General features: G+C 40.8%; 2 protein-coding genes across 3 annotated transcripts; both read right to left on the bottom strand.

Annotated features, from left to right (window-relative positions):
• Nucleotides 1-724: 724 nt before the first annotated feature.
• si:dkey-229b18.3 (uncharacterized) lies at nucleotides 725-10,058 on the bottom strand. 2 transcript variants are annotated; one of them, XM_067603727.1, is made up of 7 exons: nucleotides 8,588-10,058; nucleotides 8,057-8,130; nucleotides 7,692-7,920; nucleotides 3,311-5,304; nucleotides 2,964-3,179; nucleotides 1,879-2,028; nucleotides 725-1,708 (listed from the first exon to the last, which is right to left on the bottom strand). In XM_067603727.1, exons 1-6 carry the CDS (start codon nucleotides 8,931-8,933, stop codon nucleotides 1,924-1,926), a joined length of 2,964 nt encoding a protein of 987 aa, XP_067459828.1. In that variant the 5' UTR covers nucleotides 8,934-10,058; the 3' UTR covers nucleotides 725-1,708; nucleotides 1,879-1,923. The 2 variants fall into 2 exon arrangements, with proteins under 2 accessions (XP_067459828.1, XP_067459829.1); XM_067603728.1 differs by having other exon boundaries at nucleotides 2,964-3,176.
• Nucleotides 10,059-11,912: 1,854 nt separating this feature from the next.
• chaf1b (chromatin assembly factor 1, subunit B) lies at nucleotides 11,913-22,677 on the bottom strand. The gene is made up of 13 exons (XM_067603725.1): nucleotides 22,508-22,677; nucleotides 20,621-20,753; nucleotides 20,337-20,457; nucleotides 19,692-19,795; nucleotides 19,421-19,517; nucleotides 19,172-19,256; nucleotides 18,990-19,083; nucleotides 18,801-18,870; nucleotides 18,611-18,702; nucleotides 18,360-18,519; nucleotides 15,738-16,334; nucleotides 13,868-13,950; nucleotides 11,913-12,575 (listed from the first exon to the last, which is right to left on the bottom strand). The coding sequence occupies exons 1-13, from the start codon at nucleotides 22,631-22,633 to the stop codon at nucleotides 12,475-12,477; spliced, it is 1,863 nt and encodes a 620-aa protein (XP_067459826.1). The 5' UTR covers nucleotides 22,634-22,677; the 3' UTR covers nucleotides 11,913-12,474.
• Between the last annotated feature and the right edge of the window lie 273 nt (nucleotides 22,678-22,950).

The following is a 22,950-nucleotide window of genomic DNA, read 5'->3' as shown; positions in this document are numbered from 1 at the left end:
CATCTGCCTGATTTCATATTTCTTAAGCATGTGTGATTCTTGTTCTTCGTTCTATCGATTGCTCCATTGCAAGGAAAGCAATCATTGCTGTACATTTCCTGTTCAAATGTATTGCTATATTGGCTAAATCTGTCAGAGGGATCATCAAACCCTCATCTTGAAACCTCATCTTGAATCGGCTGAACTGATGAGATAAAGCAAAGACCTCAATATTTGCTCCAGGTAAGTCAGTCAGAGAGGGTACAAAGAAATGAATTATGCTTAAAGCCCTTCCTCACTCCTTCTAGATCACAACCTCGACAGAACTCTTCATCCTCCTCCTGACTGGATCAATGCAGTACTGAACCCACTGCAGATGCTTCAGCCGATCCAGTCTCCTAATGCTACCTCTACAACTGTGTAGTGAAGTAAGCAGTAGAAATGCATAAGGTTAATATTCTGAATAAGAAATATCTCCTGTACAGGGCTGCATCTAACAATTATTTTCATTAGTTAATTATTTTCTTGAATAATCGTTTGGTCTGTGACATAAGAGGATGCTCTTGAACTCTGGGATGACTCCTTTAACGATATGGCCAAATTCTTCCTGAACTTTATATAATTCGCCTCTATAGAAAATAATCCTCATTAATTAGCTCTACTGCCATTTGGTCCTCTCACTTACAGGGTGCAGTACATATAAATTACATATCAAATATGTAATTAAAGCAAGAATAACAGGATATAAAAGCCAAAAATTTATTCAGTCTTTTAACAGATAGCGAGACAGCTCATTTATTTCGAAAAATCAGTTTGTGAACCATAAACATCTCTTTATGTGCACACATTGCATTTATTCAGTAGGAGGGGAATTTGAAGTAGAACAAGACGATGAGTGTGTTCTTGTGGATTAAAGTGGAAGAAGAGATCAATAAAATACCTGTAATGATGCCGTTGTGGTGATTACCGTTTAGAAATTCACATTAAAAATGAGACTTGTTTCCCTTTTTAAAATTGGCAGCCTTAGAAAAAGACGGTTATCTACAAATGGCTTGCAAATACACGTGCGGTGGTGTCGTCGTAACAGCCCCCAGACAAATTGCAAACTCATGGATTATGTGAGACTAGCAGATCAATACGGAAAGAGGGAGAGACCGGTCGTTTAAAAGTTAGCACACCAAAAAGGACAAAGACCCACTGAAACACCCAAAGAACACTCCTAAGACAGCTTCAAGCATTCCCTCTGACGCTTGTATCACTTCAAGTATTCCCGCCGTGGACTCCAAACCTTCAAAGTCATTACCACCTCTTAGGTTAACAACATAAGCTATAAGTGCACTCAAAATTCATCTATACATAGAAAAATAATGATAACAATACGTAGCAGTAATAGTTAAAACAATCACTTTACATTTCATTTTATACACAACCGTGATGTTTAAATCACTTTATACCGTGGCATCACATTCCCTGACCCCCCCCCTGAGTGTAATGTTCAAGTTTAACCTTTTGTAGCTACGGAAACGCAAACAGGAACAGCAACCTTGGTTTGGTTATTTAAATAACATTAGCGATCATTGACAACGGCAATGATTAGAATCAGAGAGATTATGCCTTCCCACAGACTGCTGTGCTTGTGTATGACAGATCCATTATGTACAAGCTGCTGATCGATCATGTGCCTCTTCTCTTCAGCCTGTTCGCTGGTGTGAGACACTCAGACTTCATCCTGGAAAATAAACATGAGTGTTAAGAGTGTTAAGACACAGACAAGGTACTCAAAAATAGATAAATAAATAAAATCAATGCTGATATTGAGCACATATGATCACAATCCACTATAATGTATTGACAGTTCCTTCTGACAGTACCACAAAAGATGATAGATTTCACACCCACCTCAGTCTCGCTGCTTGAGCAGACCCTCCAGCTGGCAAACTCTCCTCAGGAACCAGCGACAATGCAGCTCCGGCATTTGTACAACTTGGGGTCGTGGGTGCGGATGTGGTTCCGTACATTCCTCAGTCGAAAGAACGTCTTACTGCAGAGCTACACAGCGCAGAGTGGGTGAGACGAAGGGTTAACAGCAGAGAAATAAACATTTGACGCCATAACAGTGGAAGAAGTGGTATTCTTGAGTAAAAGCAGCAATATCACAATTTAAAAACACTCCACTCAAATGTAGTTCTGCGCCACCTTAACAGGGCTCCACTTCTTGACTCGCACATCTAAATTATAACACTGCAGCCACCGATTCTGTTGCCTTTATTTAGGCTGATTTATTCTCACTTTTAACAAACTAAACAAAAAACATTTTCTTTCTCTAACATGAGGTCAAAGACTGTACTGATGCCCCGTTCTACACACATTTCCTGCATATTTGCTGAAGAAGACTAGACTTAGTCCCACCGCGTTCTTCTATCACAGCCGATCATCATCAGATTAACTATAAGCAATCCCCAAATAATTGCTCAAAATATCAAATTGACATCAATTCAAAAGTCAAAAGAAAATAATTACATTATTTCAATGAATTGGCAACTGAGACAAAAAATGGCTTTAACAAGTTTAGAATCTGTGGTAAAAGTACCAATTGTGCAGAATGGCCCCTTAACAGAAGAGTTTACAATAATATATATTTTGATTGTTATTAGTGATAATAACAATCACTGATTTAATACTTTTCCACATAACTGCATAGTTGAATCTATAACATTGAATCATATTTTTCGTTAGTCCAGAAAGTAAATAGTATCCATTGTGTGTGTGTGTGTGTTGATCTGGGTGACGAGCTTCTGTATAATAGGAGTAAACCTGTCTTGTATCTCACAACAATAATTGTTTTCCCTCACAGTCAACTGGTGTTATTGTTTGGTGGAAATATAAAACTTTTTGAGCTCCAGGCTATGATTATTTTTTCCACCCTTGTCTTGGCTCTAGAGCGTTGTGGCTCAACGTTAAGGTTTAGGAAAGTCGATCCTTACCGGACATGGCCAGTGCTTGCCCTCGATGTGCCTGAGGCGATGCATGATTAGAGCATCACAGTCCCTGTAGGAGGCTGGGCACTGCGGGCAGGTGTGGGCCGACTTCGGGACCTTGGGGGCCTGACTACGAGGTCCCCGTAGCTGCTTCAACCTTGCTCGACGAACAGAGTCCAACATGACGCAGCTCCTTCCTCTCGCAAGGAGTTTACCTTGCTGCTGGAGATACCAGGAAAAGACATTAGGAAAGATTATGGATGTGTTTATTCTGCAAAATGTGTTATTTATATATCATCATATACATGCAAAATCAAGATTCCCCTAAAGAAATCGCAGTCATCGTCATCTACCTTTGGCATGGTCCGTGTGGCCTTTGACTTGCTAGATTTGGCCAGATGATGACTATTGTTCCGGGAGTTTGTCCTGGTTCTCTGAACCCTGCTTTGGCTCACACTCCTCTCCTCTCTCTCCTTCTTCACCACAGGCAGGGTGGGTGGTCCTCTGGCTCTCAGTGCCCTGTGGTGGGGCTCTTCTGCTCCAAATTTCTTCCCAACTTGTGACACAGAGCGCGTTAAGCAGATATCCACGCTCTCCTCCTCTTTCTTTAGTACTGCCATGGGCGCCCCTGCTGGCCGACAGAAGCTGAACAGAAAGCCTGAGTCCAGTAATTTGATGGGGGGCTTGCTCTGGCGCTTGCCCAGGTCTGGTGAGGGAGGATCGGGGAAAGGTCCAACTGGCACGAGTTCTGCTGGCTCCTCTTTAATGACTTTATACAGAGGGTGGTTGTAGATGGACGGTGGTGGAGCATGCTCTGATAACTGGAGCCCGCCAGGTTCATTATCCGTTACTTTGGGTCCGGTGTCCATGACCCCCCTCAGCCCCTGGCTCCCATCCTTCCTGCCCTCCTCTCTGGGCTTACACTTCATCTTCTCCACATCTCTTGTGGAGCCCCGCCTGAGCTTGGCCTTTGTCGCTGGTCGGCCACTGTTGTAACGCAGCGTTCTCACCGTCTCTACCGTGATCTTATTTCTGGCCTGTGTCCTCTGTGGAGGGGTGGATCTATGAGGTGTGTGGCCACGGTGCTTGTTTGATGGAAGACCTGAGATAGAGTATTCAGCTGGTTCTGTTTTTATCCTGACTGTGTTTCTCACTAGAGTTTTGCTGGTGTTGCGTCGCAGCGGCTGCTGGACAGGAAGGTGGGCGCTGTCTCCGTTCCTCACTGACCGTCTGAGTTCTCTTCCCCCGAAGCCAGGCCTGGACGCAGGCTGGAACATGTCTGGTAGGACCCCTTTACTGCGCATGCTCCTGTCGCTTGGAGGGACATGTTTTGGGGTGGTCTTTTGCCTCTTAGGTGTTATCTGCTCTTTGCTGACTGGGACCACAGGCTTGCTCTTCACTGACTTGTTGAGGAGGCGAGTGTTGAGGGGGTCACAGAGCGGAAGTGACAGTGTATATGGTAGTGCCGGGGAGACGGAGCGGGGTTTCCGCCTCTTTGTCAGTGAATAGTTGTTGGCCTTCAGCTTCCTGAGTCGTTTCTTCTGTCTCCAGCCAATCAGATCTTCTGGTCTGGGGAGGAGGGCGGTCCTCTGTAGCCCAAGAACATTCATCAGCTTGTACTTCTCCTGTGCTCGTGCATAATCCTCTTCATCCTCTACGACCTCCACCTCTTCCTGCTTTACTCTTACGGGGCTACAAACTGTGCTCGGCCTCGATCTGGAGGCGCAGGAAAGCTGTGTGATGGAGTGAGACTTTCTGTTTCGTCGCGGCCTTTCTGACATGGGCAGCAATCTCTGAACCTCCTGTGCAGCTCCAGGAGTAGAGCGCAGTAGACGGGTGTTTGATGGAGACATGGGTGAGTAGTTCTGTGACTGTGAGGTGGCTATGGCACTTCGAAGTGCAGCGGCCTTCTTGGAGGAAGGAGATTTGAAGTCCATGAGCTTCATCCTGTGTGACGGACTCAGAGGGAGGCCATTATGACCTCGGGATTTTGGCGTTCTGCGCAAATTGCGCCTTGGACTTCCTTCTAAAGACTCATCTGATGTATCCAGCATTAAATTGAAGCTGTTGTTCATGTCGTCCTCCAATCTCAAAACCCCTTTTCTTTTGCTCTCCCTCTGTTGCCTATGACGCTCGTGGCATGCACCAGCACAGGCTGAGGTGAAGTCCTTGCCAGGATGGAGGTGCAGTTCTTGTTCTTTCATGAGAGCAGAGCAGGCTTCCACTGCAGGCCACATGCCGAGGTGGCGGGCCATGGTGATGACTTCAGGTAGGTCCTCCTGACGAACACACAGGGTGGAGGAGTAAGAGAAATCCAGCAGAGGCAGAAGGCTGTCCTCACAGAAACCTGAGGGGAGGAAAAAAAAAAGATCATTTAATTAGGTATGCTGAACCCTAGTCGATCAGTGAGATGAAAGCGACTCAGTGTAAACACAAGATCAGAGAGACAGAAAGAAGAGTGGGAGTAAAGCATGAATAACAGTGGAGACTAAGACATATCAACGGCTTTCAATAGGGCCACTTCTGCTCCTATTTGATGACACACATCAAAAGATATACTGTATTGGCCCGAATATAAGACGATTCTCCCTTTTCCAAAAACTGATTTTGGTAAAAAAGGCTTTTTGAAGATAAAACACACTTTCACACTCGTCCAGATGGGAAAGTTTTCCCTGAGATACTATTAATCCAAGGAGAAGAGAGTCGTTAAAGTGAAATACTTCCATTAAAGCAGAACGTAAATCGCACATGTGTAACATCTACCTATCAATCACATACTCACAGGCTCTCCTGTCAGGCTATTGAAAGTGTGGAGTTTATTCTCTCCAGCAGATAACGCTACCGTTTTTCAGACTTCGACTGTGACAGCAGCGACTCTTGGCTGTTTGACAGATTGGTCCACAATCTGTTACTGCAGTAAAGACGTCAGGACATGCTTTGGACACGTTTTCACTCATTAATTTATTTCCTCCATGGCAAAAAAAAAAAAAGAATGTTACACGAGCCTTCAGAAACTCCTGCAAGTTAAACTGAGCTAACGAAACACTTCTCGGACCGATAACTCTAACAGACACACTATAAAAGTTTTTTGAAGCTTATATGAGGCTTCAGCGGTCTGAATTAGTCATATCGTGTGGATATTACAATCTTTTTAACATCAAATTCCCTCTTTGTGTTTCCTCGGACAGTGTTGAGCTGTGCTGGAAGTATAGTAACAAAAAGAGGGACTTTGGCACTAAAAAGACTAACATGGAAAGTGACAACTTGATTTGACTCATTTGGACGGCTGAAGCTTCATATTAGCTTCAGATAAACTTTTAAATACATTTTTGCAGAAAAGGGGGACTCTGGATTCTGTCCCTCATCATTTACATTGTAAGTACATTATGAAGGGATCTTCTAACGGTCAGTATGAACAGGAGGCAGGATTATGGCAAGAAAAACCTATTTCAGTCTTCATATGGGCACCTGACTGTTGTTTTAAGACAGACTTGAAAAATGTGAATCTGTCCTTTAAGGCTACAAACAACCCATAATGCAACATTCTGTGGGAGCCAGTGTTACAGTGTTAACTTTCTCCATTCAGAAAGAATATCTGATCTTGTCAACACTTAACAGTCTCGTCCTCAAATATAGGACGACCCCCACTTTTTCAAATGTAATTCTCAGAGTAAAACATCTTCTATAGCCCTTTTCACACATGCACTACAACCCTGAAGTTATCCGGATATTACCTAGAGGAGCTGTATGTGTGAACGCAAATGTCTGAATTGGACCGGACATTAAAACAGACTTTACCCTGCCAGCTCCCTTGCACAAAGTCCATCTAATGTCCAATTGAGCCCATGTGTGAATAAAGCAGCTGACTGTCTGGAGAATTCACACCGAGCGGGTGGGCGTGTTGATGACATTTCTATCATGTGACTGGTGCTGGATAAACGCAGCAGGCCAGCTAAGCTGCATTTGTTTTGACTGGGCCTGGACAATCTACTGTGAAGCTAGCGCTACTGGGACAGAGGGTTTCCTGTGATTTCTCGTAATATAAAAAGCTGTTTTATTTCTGGTGAAAAGCTTAAAAATGCCGAATTACAACCGCAGCTCACTTTTTGTGTCATGTCCTGATTCCTGCACACTCTACCCAGGCACCATCCCTTGCCTAAACCAAACGGAGTATTTCCAGCAGGTGAGGACACGTCTGACACGGACAATCTCCTGTTGTGTGCTACATGTGTGAAAGGGCAACTCCGGAAAATGTGTGGACCTGATTCTCTGGACATTATCCAGAGTTCACATGAGAAAACGGCTTTATTTTTCAGGCCAATATTGGAAGTACATGAGTTCAGCATCTGGATCCTCCAACTACAGATTTCTAGACCAACAAGCTGGTCTCGTTTAAAAAGGCCTTTTAAATGTGGCCTCCTTCCTGTGCCTTGAATGACATAAGTGAATTATTTACATTTCTCAGTATCCTCCACTGTTTGAAAGATAATGAGAAATGATGTTATCAACTCATGTCATTCGATATTTATAATTATAATTATTTATTATTAACTAGGCACACCATTATCCAGCATGCTTACCATTAAACTTCTCTCACTTTAATAGACATCTGAGGGCAACTCTCTGCTGTTGAGCTTGGAAATACTGACACACACAAACCCAAATACACAGTTCTGCAGTCTGTGAGACTGTCCAGCTAGTGTGTTTACGAGCTTTCTAAGTGTCTGGACTTACCAGTGAGGTCTATGTCCGCTTTCATATTCGAGTCCATCTCTGTAAAAATTTCCTGGAAGTGATCGCTGACGGCTGCTAGGACGGCTCTGTGGGCCGAGTAGGATTGCCCGTTAGTCCGCAGGGTGATGTCACAGAACATCCCTGCCTCCCGCTGACTCCTCAGCTTGCTTAGCATGTCGGCGCTGTGCGACGCCATCGTCTTTGTGACGCATCCTCTGCCACACGGCTCCTGAGAGGTGAAGAATGTGTGAGATGCAGAAAAATAACAAAAACTGAGAGGAGCTGAAAGTTTTTAGAGGAGGGAGAACAACTTCAGGGCGGTGTTACTTTTCAGACCCGCCTCTGTTACTCTGCTGCATCCTTACCTTTGTCTTCTTGCTGCGCTGGCTCAGACACTCTGGACAGCTCAGGACAAAGTCTCTGATCTGGAAGTACATCCCTGTGAAGAAAACAATTATTCCAACATCACTAAGTAGACAGAAGAAAAGCCAGGTGCCAACTTCTGAGGTAAATGAGGAAGGATAATCATCTTATACTGCAGAAACACTTATAGTATAAAAGAACAACTTTTCTGTGTCAGCTCTGATGAAAGTCACAAGCTGAAATGAATTACCTCACAAAAAAGAAAAGGCAGGGCCATAATTAACAGCTGTCAATCATCCCTGAGTAAGTGTCTTGATCTTTGATTGATTCAATCATTAGTGTGTGGCTGTTTTAAATATTGCTACACTTACTCACAATAATAAATGAACACTGCATTGTTAGATACAGATAAGATAACCAGAGGTTGTTTTCATAGAAATTTAAACCTCCCTGGCTTTGTAGCAGCCTACAGAGGACTAGAGCCACATGCTGTCCTATGAAGTTAGATGCAAGTCAAGCAGTGATGTTCATACCCTCCCACCAGTAGTTTTCAGCCACGCATTTGTAGGTCTCCTCCAGGGAGAGGTGGCGCTGGCCCGCCCGCCGCCGGTGAAAGGTGGAGATGGCCTCATGCCGCCGGTCCTCATCCAAAACCTCCCGGTAGTTGATGAAGCCCTTTTCCAGCTTCTTACGGTACAGCATCCCGTCAATCACCTCAAAGTTGGGCGACCATCGTGCAGGTGGTCCACGGCCTCTCGAGTTCCCGGCTGACTCCATCTCCCTGACTCTGTCTCTGTCTCCATCCAGCCAATGTTTGGAGGGATAAAACCTCTCTACCTGCGCGTAATGCGCGTTGGTGTGGGTGCAGTCGCCGGCCATTTTAACCGCTTTATAATTTGATCAACAAAAAAAAGTGTAACTATGACCAGTCTGGGGAAGGACCCCGGGTCTTCCTGTCTGAAGAATTCAAACACTCCCCGCTTTGCTCGGCTGAGTCACCTCTTGTGGGACACGGCGGGGGAGCCACCGGTCAAACTTCACCCACCGTCCTGATACAAAGTCCACGTGGATGCGGTGACAGGACACAACAGACCACCGACCTAACAATAAGTCCCAACAAACAGTCTGTGACACCCTGCTAATGAGCTGATGTGTCCCATTGAGTGGCTATGGAGCCAATTAGTTGAAATTAACCATAAAGTGTATCTTTATGGCTTGTAAAAGATCGTTTTTTTTAACTGGAGCTAAAAAGAAAGAAAGAAAGACAGTCAGCATCAGATGGGAGTGAGCAGCATTTTCACTGGAGGGTCCTGCTGTCAATGAGGGCATCACTTCTGACTATCCAAACAGTTGTGGCAAACATCCTCATCCTACATGAAATATTAATATGACTGCACTTTCTGTTGGGGAAGCGTCTCTGGTGGCACGTAGGCACAATTTTTGCGGTTTTAACAGTTATACAACATCAATAGAAATACTTGACCGTCCATCCAAGTGCAGATAATAAATGCAGCCAAGGGGGGAGAATCGCGCCAAGAGCGCCGAGCCAAGTGATGCAAAGTCCCCCAGTTTCACAGCCTCCACGTAAACAAGCTTCACCGCCTGCGTCTTGCTTTCAGCCGGTTTCCCATCTGTCTCAGGGGTCGGGAGTGGCCTCCGGGGCTGGATGACGGCGGGCAGCTTCACCTCTGGCGTTAACTTGAGATTTCTTTTCGCCAACTCGAGTCGGAAGCAACATGATGACGCAGCTATCAGCTCAGCATCGCCACTTTGAACGACCTAAAAAAAAAAGCGAGGTTGTCTCTAAATGTTGCAAAAATCACCGCCGGGTCTCCTCAAAAGCGAGCCAACAAGGTCCGGTTAGACACCCGACATAGTTCACACCGCTCTCGTTGCTGCGGAGCCAGTCTGGTGGTCAAATAGTCCACATTTTTAAACTCGTAACCTTCTGTTTGTTGCTAATCAGCAGCCTAACCGAGCCGACTCCTCCCCGCCTTCACACAAAGGCCATTAGCAGAAGCTTTAAAGAGCCTCGGCCATACGGAAATCTGATTGGCTGAGGGAGCTGTCACTCAAGTTAGTTTGCTTCCCCTCGCATCAAGGTGGGTTGCTCGCACACGATGCCAGTATACTAATATTTGCTTCACTGGCAGCTCAGTCAAGTTAAACATGATACACTCATTTTTATTCAGAATAGACACATTTAAGTGAAGTTTGGCCAGCTGTTTACTTCTGAAAATGACCTGGCGTTATTTAGCTAGAAAACAACAACAACAAATTGACAAATTATTTCAGATTTTTAAATGATAGCTGTCACTGTCATCTCAATGTCAGGTACCAATACTGTAATATAATGTTTTACAAGTGCTTTGGCTCAATATTCTACAAGAGTTTCAATTTGCAAAAACTCTTAACACTGAGTTGAGGCTATGCCTCAAAATCTGGCCTAGCACACAAAATGAAAACATCTCTCAGTAGCTGATGTCCACATCAAAACATTGTTCATTACTGGACTTTAATCAATGTTGTTTTAAAATAATATGGTCATTATCAAATATCACTGTCAATCAGTAACTAATTCTCATCAAAACTGAGCAGTGGCATTTTCTTCCTCAAGAAAAAATATGCAATTTATGCAGAAATCAGGATCTGATAAAGAATAACTTTTGAAAACCTTTCTTTTATTTACTGAATATATTGTATAACTGTATATATGCATAATGAGTTTAGACTTTACACTGCAGTTAATCCTTCATTGATGACTGTGATGGTACTTCACTGCATAAGTTTACCGTTTTCTGGTCTGCATCGACCTCAACGTTTATTTATATATATATATTTATATATCAAGCCTGATAGTTCAGTTGAATTATCAAGAACACATGAAGCTACGGTTAGACATTTATCCACAATTTACACTATATTATAACATTTTGACAGTAATCAGAAAGAAATAAACTACATTTCTATTTCTTTTTGTTCTTTATTAGCAGTTGGGTCATGTTAAAATAAAGATAAATTCTTGCAAACATACAGTATGTTGCATTGATTCAGTAATCTGTACATTTAGCAATAAGCACTGGAACGTGTGCCAACATGAGCTGTGTGTATTTTGAGGTCTCAGCTCGTGATTTAGTGTTTTGCATTTTGTATGTAAGGAACAGCATTTTATGTTTAAAGGTAAGTATTTAGCAAGTCACTTTGGCTTTTTGTACTGAGCCAAAGCAGTCATTAAATACTGTAATATCAGAGCTGCAGCTACCGAGGACACTGAGGTGATGTATTTTTTCTGGGAATTTAGAGGTTGTAGCAACCTCGGGGTAAGTTTACATTCCACAAGAAAAAAACATATAAATGCTGGGTGTTTAACTGCATGATGCAGTAAATTAACATGAAGACTCCAAGTTTATATTTGACTACTTTTGGGTCAAAGTGTTCCTTATTTTTCCACCAGTAAACTCCTGCCAGCACTGAAGAGGCAGTGCTTGGGCCTTCATGTAATACATTAAAATACATATAGAATTAATCACTCAAAAGTTAACTAGATAATTAATTATGAAAAATCCACATACTAAGGAAAAATTAAAAATCTTTTTGGTTTCCAGTCAAAATTTTGTGTGTTCAGTATTCTTTTAATTCCGGCCACGTCAAGAGAAACATTACTCTACATAGAAATTTCAACATTAGCCTTATCCTCACTATAATCAGAACTAAATCAGTTTAGTTTGAGTACAAAGGCAGCATATAAATGATAATTTCCTTGACAACATTTTACATAACTGTCAGCTGCTTGTAATTATAAGAGTATGAATCATCCCACAGTTACAGTTACTCAACACAAACTACTTACAAATGTACTATATATGAAACATCCTTTATTACACAATGAGAAAATTACACTTACATGTTTGACTACTTTGAGTCTTTCAGTCAAGCTGCTGGTCCAAAGTCCTCAGCAAATCAAGACTCGAGTTACATATTCAAAGCTCACACAAAGCACTAAACCTTGAAGTGCTTTTTTTTTTTTCCTTCTTCTTCTTCAGGTTTGGTGTACAGTTAGAATTTCACAAATCACATGTTTTTGATGAAAAGTGAGACAGTACTTTCCTCTTTACAGCACTTCAGCTTTGAAATGTCTCAAAAATGAAATATAATGCAATTACCTCATTACCTGTTAACTTTATCATGCAAAAAACACACACGACTAAGAGAATTAAAAAACATTAACTACAATCCTGTTTGTTTTATAACCCAGTACACTATATGAGGTACAATCACGTTGTATATCATCCCAAACACACAGCCATTGCATTGTGGTATTACATCCATAGGAAGCCTCAATAGTTTGGCCTCTTTAACTGTCACTCTGTTGTATGTACTCTAGTCTGACATCATAGCACCGTACTGTTCCCAATAGACACTAAGCCTGGGTGACGCGGTCTTTCGCCGGGAGGTCGCTGGTCTTGGGGCGTTTGGACTCTGGAGGCTGGCAGACTGGATCAGACGGAGGAGAGGGACGTTCTGGAGAAATGCAAATGAAGAGATCAGTGACAGAAGGGTTACACACGAGACAGCCTGTGATCTGTGACGACTGTCTTCTGCTGTCATGTAAGAAGCTGTGTGGAATATGTCGGATGCTTTCTTTGACACAATTCAGTCTACATTTAGGTTGCAGATCAACGAGCACGGTTAAATACACTCACTAGTTATTGTACTAGTAACTATAAAGCTATACTTGAAGAAAAAACTAAAGGTTGTATTTCAAATGTCTTGATGTCAAATTCATATTGAAATTTAAAGATTAATTCTAGTTTATTACAACTTGAGTATCATTGTCAGACTTTTGACCATTCTTCCCATCACTAACAATCGCATTCAAGTTTATCTGAAGTTAATATCTTTCGATGTTAATGTTTTTAGAGCCAAAGTTCCTCTTTTTGTCACTATACTTCTACCGCAGCTCAACAGGGAAACACTGTCCGAAGAAACATAAAAAGGGAATTAGATGCTAAAAAAACTGTAGATGTAGCAGATATCCACTTGATATGACTAACTCAGACAGCTGAAGCCTCATATAAGATTCACATCAACTTTTAAATACATTTAAGACAGACTTACTATCCTTTAATATCTGAAATCTGGGAACATGACTACCTCACTAAAAAATGTCAAGAAACACAAGCTAGGTCAGATGGTGATACAGGCTTTAAACAAACTCTCAGGTTAGCTTATTCTGAAGACATGAAAGCAAAAGCTAAAACGTTTTTACCCAAACTGTCTGTTGTTAACATCCATCACAGTTTACAGACCAACTTCCTGGTTCAGCTGTGCTTGTGGTCAGAGTTCTTCTGTGCGATGAGGAATTATCACCAAATGTTTGTTGCGTTTTCAGTTTCACCTCTAAATAAAGTTTTTTAGATAATCAGGCAATGCTACTGGCTTGTTTACAACCTGTTTGATCACCTGAATGCTTGTGTTTTCTTGCACCTTTGGACTTCACTGTGGCGATGTCGCTGTTATTGAATCATAAATACTCATCAATTGAATGAGTGAATGAGTTTTTAGCCTCCAGTGGATTGGCACTCTTCAACATATAAGTGCTTTTCTTTTTAACTATAGACACTTTATAAATACATAATATCAAGGCACAAGAAGTTCTGTGAATGTACACTGATGTCTGATGATGAGGATGGATCATAATCTATCATAACGTCTTTCAACCGTCAGATTTTTGTTGAGATCTTTGCGATAAATGACAACATAACAAAGAACAACCGTAGCCGTGTGGGCCAAACCGTGACCCCCCCACTAACCATGTTTGGCCTTCTCGGTGGAGGAGGGAGTGCCGAAGAGCGAGCAGGCAGGACGGGATGCAACAGGAGTCAAAGACACTCGCCTGGAAACAAAGTGGTAAATCTAGTCAGGACTAGTCAAAGGCAGACGTACCAAGTTACAGATAGAAAGCAAACACAAAAGCACATGCAGACTTGTTATTGTCTGCGAGCAGTCTGTCAGAGTGATTATTATTTTATAGTCAGCAGGGGGTCCAACGACTCCCTCATACCAGACAGAGCTTTGTTCTCACTGCTAGAGCTGAGCGCATGTAAACCAATGAAAACACTGTGAGCCCCCTTACAGCTAATTTCAACTCTCCTGATGTTTAGAATATTGAAAAGTGTATTTAAAAAGGGTTATTTTACACATTTTAAAGTCCACAGTGACTTCCTACTCGTCTCTCTAAACTGCATCTATTGAGATAATCAGCTTAGCTACTTTAATCGTTAGGAGGAGGAAGGAGGTGGAAGCGGTTTGCTCTGTGTGGTAACTTCATCAGTCTGCTGTCAAAACACACATGTAGTTCCATAAATGTGTAGTCTTAAGAGATAATATTCACCTGTATTCTTTACACCACCAACATTACATTTAAATAGAGTTTTTTAATACAGTTATTGAATTATAAAGTTTATCTTGCTATAGACATGTAATTAACTCACGGTTGCTGACCATATCACCCTGGTGCTGCCTTCACTACACTGACTTCCTTACAAATTTAAGATAAAAGTTAAATTGCTCCCATCATAAATCAAAGTCTCCTACTCAAAGTTCAAGACTTTTGTGTTCTGGCTCCTACATTATGTCTCCCTCTGTGGGTCATGTTTTAAATCTCATCTCAAAATCAAGTTATTCCCAAAAGGAATTTTATCGATGTTTCCATGTCCTGACTTGTTTATATTCTTTCTTTTTTTTTTGGTTTTCTTTGATTTAAATATTTGTTCAAATGCTTTTTATTGTGTTTTTTTGTAGCACTTTGTAACCCTGCTTTGGGAAAAAAGTTTAACTTGCTTATGTTTTTACTTACTTATTGATAATTAAGTCAATAAGTATGTTGTTACAAACACAGTGAACAGGTGAATTAAATCACATAAAATCACACATGTAGCTTGACTGATTTTAGCAGTGTGGACAGATGTGAGTGACTGAAACAGACAAAACATCAATGTATAATATTTAGAGCTGAAATGATTAGTCGATCAACTGATTAGTTGCCAACTATTCTGACAATCGATTAATTGTTTGGAGTCAAGAAAAAAAAAGAAAGTCAAAATTCTCTACTTCCAGCTTCTCAAATGTGAATATTTTCTGGTTTCTATGATAGGAAACTGAATATTTTTCAGTAGTGGACTATTGGTTGGGACAAAAGAAGCCATCTTGGGCTTCGGGAAACACTGATTGATATTTTTCACCATTTTAGACATCTTATAGACCAAACAACTAATCTATTCATCAAGAAAATAAACAACAGATTAATGGATAATGATAATAATTGTTAGTTGCAGCCCTTATATTATTTTTCATTGATATAATCAATGAAAAACATCCACCACGAGTAGACTACTGATAAGCACGGGTGCTTTAGCAATTGACTGATCGATGGAACTATTTTGATAATCAATATTTAAGTCAGTTATCAAGCTAGAACGCTGAGTATTCCCTTGTTGCAGCTCCTCCTCCTGCAGCTTCTCTCTGTTTTATTCTCTTTATTCACTCTATTATCAAGCAGTTTGAAGACGTCCTCCCACTTACATACCAAAACATCCCTGTGCTTATGAAGGCTCACACTCTCAGTGCTGTAATCATAAATTGTTTTCCTCTCTCACACACTCTACTCTCACTTGTATTTACCTTGGAGTGGGCCCCTTTGGAGTTGTCGTACCCTTAGGAGTTGTGGGCCCAGGAGTATTAGCACTGTTGAGGACTTTAGGGGTGGAGGGAGTGAGGGGAGCGATGCGTGGCTGGGTTTTGGAGGAGTTGGTGGGGGTGAGGTGGGTGTTATGGGGCTGGGGAGTAGAGGGTGCGCTTGTGCTTCCAGATGTGGGTGTCTGAGGAGCTGAAGGAGCTGAGGCTTTCGGAGTAGTGGGCTTCCCCCAGCCCTCCAGGGTGTTGAGGGTGATCCTGCGTGGCTGAGGTTTAGACTTGGCGCTGGGGGTGCTCTTCTTCTCCTCTGGGGGGGTGATAGAGGAGAGGGGCGCGGAGGGGGTATCTTTGCCCGGGTTGGTTTGGGTTGTGGGAGTTGGGGCTGAGCTTGATGGCTGGGACACAGGAGAGGAGGTCCTGGCTGCTGACGTCTTCTTGCCCTTTTTCTCGACACCGCTGTTTGGGACAAACACCTCCAACGTGGGAGGCTCTTTCAGCGGAGTGCCCAGCTCCCCAGGAGAGAAGGACAGGAAGGAGCAGTAGCCGTCGGTGGAGGACACAGCCAGGAAGGAACCATCACGAGACCTAAATAGGATATAATAGCAATATATGCTAAAATATGAATGAGACTGTTTTTTTTTTTAAATTCATACCTAATAATAATTAAGTTTTAACAATAATAACAAACTTGTTGTTGGAAAATACTGACAGAAAATGTCCAAATACTCTGATTGCAGCTTCTCAAATGTGAATGTTTTCTGTGTTTCTTTAGTTTTCTATAACCGTGAACAGAATATCTCTGGTTTGTGGACTGTTGTGGACAAAACAAGACATTTTAAGATGTCCCAAAGACGTGGGCTTTGGGAAAAAGAGATCAACATTTTTCACCATTTTCTGACATTTATGGACCAAGAGACTAATTGAGAAAATATTCGACATATTAATCAGTAATGAAAATAATGGTTAGTTGCAGCCCTACTTTGATCATTGTGAAGGTCAACTGCTCCGGGCAACCGCAGCAATGTTCATCATCAACTGAGAATTATGTCCTTTTGTCTGTATATTATTGTATTTAATCTGTTTTTATTCATTATTGTCTTTTTGTAAATACATATTCTTGTCTTAATACTCGTGTACACAGGAGGAGGCATTTCACACTCATTTTTTAGTTGTATGTCTCACGCATGACTGATAGAATAGATACACTCCTGTTTTGTTTTTTTTGGGAATTTTTTTAAAATGTACTTTTATGACTTCCATCACAGAGTTTTGCTTACCATCTCTCTTTCATAATGCTTTGACATGTACTGTAAGATAATACATGTCATAGGTTGTGTCTGGCTAACAAACATGGATACATTCATGTACATCAGTAATAAATGTACATTCACACTTCCAAGTGTTGTCACATTCGCTCATTGTACTATCACACTTTCTCACATACACCCCCTCATCCCCACCCCCTACCCTCTACACACACACACACACACACACACACAGTTGTTGCTTTGTTTTGTCTTGTTGTTATCAGCCATTGTCTTTTCTATGGCCAAATATTTAATCAATTCTCTCCTGTAAAGTAGGGCCATCTGTTTCCTCCATTTTTTTTTTTTTAGAAATTAGCTACTTATAATATGGGAGAAAAACAATCTGCCATCCCATAGGATATCTTTTTTTTTCAGCACTGTGAAAATACACAGCTCGGGTGAGAATTTAATTTTTGAGTCAAATTTCATTTCTAGTATAATATATTCTTGAAATCTTCATTCCAATTATCATACAATCTTTGCAGTGAATAATGTTTAGAGGGTTCCTACAACAGTATATTATATATATATTCTACATCATAATTCTTTCTTCTTCCTTCTTTAAATAGAGCTTCCTGGTACCAATTCGTGGTGGGAAGTTTTCAGTTTTTTTGATTTGTCAGTGTGAGTTCATTCTGTTCTTTGAATAAATGAACCTTATTATGTATAATTATATCCTAAAAAAGTTTAATTCCTTGTGCTCCAAATATCCAATTGAGTTCCACATTTCTTTTTATTGATGCATTATTCCAAATTTGTGTATTTTTAATCGATACTAAGTTGCAGTGAATCCTGATAATAATTATTTAGAATGTTCTTATATGATTTTAATGGGCTATTTATGATAAAATACTAATATTGTGTTTTGTAAGGAGGAATATAAGTTGTAAGGCTTTAATTGTTGGCTTTCTATATTTACCCAAAGTTCTTCAGCTGTTTTATTGATTTTGGATCTTTATAAAACGTCTCTGAGCCATAATAACACAGTTCAATATTCACAAGTTTAACAGACCTCCTTCTGTTTTATGACTTCTTAGATGATGAGCTTTATTTGACCAGATAAAAGAAGTGAGTAAAGTCTTAAATTGTTTTGTGGGGGGATTATTATGGGTATAGTTTGGAAAAATAAAAATAAATTTAGGTAATCATATCTTTTTATTTATCCCTCCAATTTCCAGTTAAGTTTATGGGCAAGTCTGACCATTTATCAATGCTATTGATATCTTCTATTTCATGTTTCGATCACTCTTGCGTAACTACAGTGATTGTGTGTTGGGCTCTGAGCGCTGCCATGTTCATTTACCATGTGAGATCACTGAGTGTGTGGTAGTGGATGTTGGACACCAGGCCAAAAGGAAGGGTCTGCTGCGTGTCGTACAAGAAGATAGAGTCCTCAGATGCCACTGCGAACACCATACGGTACGGCAACTGGAATACACTGGGAAGAGCCTGGATAGAACCATCTGTGAACAGGAATGGAGGGAAAATGAAGAAAACATAAGAAGAGCTTCATTATCGTTCTTGTCTGTTAAGTAATGGGGTGTGTGTCCTTGCCTTCCAACTTCTTGGTCCTCAGTTCGAAGTAGACGGGGCAACAGCGCACAGCGAGTGTAGCTTTAGTTGGACAAGGCAAGTGGGCGATAGGCCTAAAAGACAAAGGGAGAGATTTGTACGTCAATAACCACCATTATCATGTCAACACTGACGATTTACTAAAATGCACCAACATGTGACAAAAACTTACCTCTTGAGGCCCTTCCTAGAAAAGATGTAGGTGGTGTTCATGATGTTTTCTCCAACCTCCACACATCCAGCTGAGGTTTTAAAAAAAAGTTGAACAGAAGCAGGAGCTCGGTTTACTTAAATCATTTTTACTAGCATATCACAAATCTGAAATTTCCCAGTTCACATTTTGGGAAAACTGTGTATGTACCTGGAGCAAGCAGAAAAGACCCATCTGGTGTGAACGACAGGCGTCGAAAGAACGACCTCATACTGTCATCGTGGAACATTCTGTACTGCTTGACCTGCAAAGTCACAGAGTTCAATTTCATTTAATAATTTTTAAGATCAAATGTAACTGTGAAGGAACTGTAAAGCAAAACCTATACTGACCTCTCCCTCTGCAGGTGTCCCGGAGCTCATTTTACTTATACAGCAGGCCTTCTTCTTGGTGTGAGTGCTGTACACGCGCATCACCCTGAGAGGGAAAACAAAGACATTGAGCTGCTAAATCCCAGTGTACCCGCCTTTAAAGACCGGCACTAGCCATTTAACAGCAGATATTCATTTCAAGAGGGTTAGACCCGTAGACGTGACACGCATGGTTTGAAACAGGATGTCTGAACTTCTGTTTCGTCACACCTGTCACAGCTGAGAGTGGCAACATACTGCCCCAGAGGATCCCAGGTCACTCCCTGCACGTAGCTCTTATGGTCATTCAAGATACACAGTTTCTGTCCTAAAAAAAAAAGAAAAAAGTAGCAATTAACATAAATACAGAGCTAAAATGAGATCTACCCTCACATATTTTATTATATTCTGTTTTTGAATTACTAAAATACCTGACAAACTTAACAGATGAAACAAAAATTCAACACATAAAGATTCTGTGTTTATGACAGATTAAGCAAACCTTTGTTGATGTCCCACATAATAGCAGTGTTGTCTACAGAACCAGACACCATGAAGTTTCCATCCCGGGTCCAGCTGATGTCATAAACGTCCTCTATGTGTCCCCTAAAAATAATCCAAACGATAGGAAATCAACCACAGTGTCTTACAATATGCAAATATTGTATCACTGTCCCAAAGACTGGGCACAATGTTGAAAACAATGAAAATAAAAACATTCTCATAACTATGGTTGTACATGAAGTCTGTGCCTCAGCATTCCAATTCTGGTTAGCAGAAAACAAAATGTTAAAATAATAAAAAGTCCATAATATTTAAAGCAAGAATACAAACTGCAGGGGGCTCTAAAAGTGCATCAGACAGCAAACTGCAGATTTACAAAACCAGCAGATCTCCCTGATCTGAGTAAAAAGATATTATTGATCCCAAAGTACTCAGGTTCACCTCAAATTCTGGATTTGCTGACTGTCTCATTTGCCTGTCTTTGCACTCCTCTCTCTCTCTCTCTCTCTCTCTCCCCTTTTTCCTGTCTACCTCTACACTGTCAGCTATCCAATAAAGAAGAAAATTGCAAAAAAGGTTGTCAAAGTTTCTGGCTTGGTGGGAACAGAGTTATGAGAACGAGCCAGTTGCTGGTCTTGTGTACCTTAGTGTCTTGACCACAGACCAGCTCTCCTTGTTGAGCTGAGCATCTTCATCTTCCTGGAACACGGGGGTCTGCTCGGGCTCCTTACTGTCATTGAGCTTCCACAGCAGAATGGCTGCATCTGTACCAAACAACACAACATCACTAGAGGTTACTGTATTTTAAACAAAAATCACTTGAGTCTTTTGAATAGCAGCCCCTCAAATTTTATATAGCACCAACCTTACCTCACATATTTAGATTAGCAAGCATTAATATTAATGTGCATGTTATGTGCAACATACCATCTCCTCCTGAGGCGAGCAGCTCTCCATTGGGGCTAAAGCGCACGACGTTGACAGCCTTGGTATGTCGAGCCAGATTAGACAGAAACTCCACCACTGCCTTCCCATCTGGACCCATGTCTACCCGCCACAGCTGCATCAACATCAGGGAAAAAGCTCATTAAACACACTTTGTAAAACAGCTGTTTAAGTCAAAATAAGCTAATTAAAAACCCAGATTATTTTAGCACTCACACTGGTTATTTAACACATGCAGGTGTGTTTTGCAAACGAGACACTTTTCAATCATAAGACTGCATTGAAAAATATAGCAGTTTGAGGGTTACTTATTTTGTGGTACACTGATTTATAAAGTTTGCAAAATATTTGCACATTTTCCAAGTTGCTGTTCTGTTTCATGATTCCAACCAAGATGGCCAGAAATGACTTCTGTGTTTGCTGAATTTGCGGAATGTGAACAAATTTATTAAAATTTCATTTTTGTATAAACTGCCATTACTTTTAAACTATTTTCATACAAAAAAATATATGACAATATGAAATAATGTATGTGTTAATATTTCTTTTGGATTGTATGAAAAAAAACAAGTACATGCCATTTACAGCTACCTGGAAGCAAAGCTGCAACTAGAGAAACTGGTTTAATATCTTTTTGTAATGCAGCAAACAGTTTTTTCTTTAAGGATTCTGAAAATACTTTCAGAACAGCATTAAGTGTTGTTTAAAGATCCCCTCCAGACATGTTTTAAGATGTATATAAAATACTCCACTTTAAATAATCATTTCTGTCTGACATGGTTTTTCCACAAAAATAGTTCAATTATCTTGTTAAAATCCTTAAAATGACATCTATTTCTTCTCCCTCATTAAAAATTCCAGAATCTATAAATATACAAATATGTTTCATTTCAGAAGTTTAACTGCTGGATACAAGATGTCTCCTGCTTCACTGTAAAGTCCATTCTCAGTATTTGTGCACTGGAGGTTTCAAGTTTCCATATCACACTTGTGTAAGTTGAATGTTGTACCACGACTGGCTTCAAAACTAATTATGAGGTCACAAATCATGCTCGTAGGCCCGCCCCTTAAAATCTGATTTTCAATGAGCACGGAGAGACTTCCCATTTTCAGCAGATGAATGTGAAAACAGCCCTCTAGTGTCAAACTCTGCACAGTGAAGCTCAAACATAAAAGCTGTTGCAGCTGTAAAACAGTATAAATTGTTCTGAGCGTTACACAACCCCTGCGAAATGACTTGTTTCACTATCAGAATTTGATCCATTCGGTCGTATAACGTTTGGAAAAACTAGAAGAGTTGCAAAATTGATGGTCAAACGGCCAGCGCCAGGAATGTTGCAACCGACAAGAGATTTAAAAACTTTGTATATTGTGAAATACAGAGAGATTTATCTAGCAATAACAAGCTTAATCAGCATTGTGTGAACTTATTTGGCAGAACTTGAATGTAACGGACGTTCATTTATATGTAAAAGGTCTGCATTGCAGGTTTAAACTGTAGGAACGAGAAGAAAAACACAATTTCGAGTGAAGGAGGACTTTAATTATTTTTTAGAGAAACAAATGCTTACCTGTGTGTGTATAATGTTAATACATGAGAGGCGCAAACTGGAGCCACGCCTGCAGCTACATTTGGTTAAATTAACTTACTGAATGTGTAACATGTACTAAATTATAATCAGTTCCCGCTTACTCAAAACTAATGTAATCTTAAACAGCTTAAAAGAACTGAACATTGTAACTTTAAAAAAAGGCCGGAATTTCTTGCAGTTGTTATTACATCCTATAAATCATGGTTATTAAAGTGAATCTTGGAGAGACAAGTCAATGCTCCTACATGACTGTACTCATTCCTCCATGTCCACTCACCCTGACTGTGGTATCTACTCCAGCTGTGGCCAGACGGTGAATTCGTCCATCACAGCTGTGCTGGAAGTCCAGACTGTAGACGGGCTCCTTGTTGTGCCACGCAATCTCACACGTTACCACCTTCATTTCTGTACCCCGACACCGACCTCAGGAGAAAAAAAACAAAAAAAACAAATTTAAGTTTGTTTCATAACGTTACGGATTTTAAATTAATTGATACTAGCTAAGTAGCTATCACAGATGTTATATCTGAACATGCTGACAAATATGGCCGCTATATTACGAATTACCTACGACAATATATTTATAAAACATCTACTAAAACAGTCACTGGATGTGATTACTGCAGCAAGCTAACACCGTTAGCAATAACTTGAGCGGGGCTTGTTGAGTCGATTTGTAGCTAACGTTAATGGATACAACGATAAATCCAGGTATGACTG

This window comes from Thunnus thynnus, chromosome 11 (genome assembly GCF_963924715.1).
Source record: "Thunnus thynnus chromosome 11, fThuThy2.1, whole genome shotgun sequence".
Lineage (NCBI taxonomy): Eukaryota > Metazoa > Chordata > Actinopteri > Scombriformes > Scombridae > Thunnus > Thunnus thynnus.
This window is presented reverse-complemented; position numbering and strand designations above follow the sequence as displayed.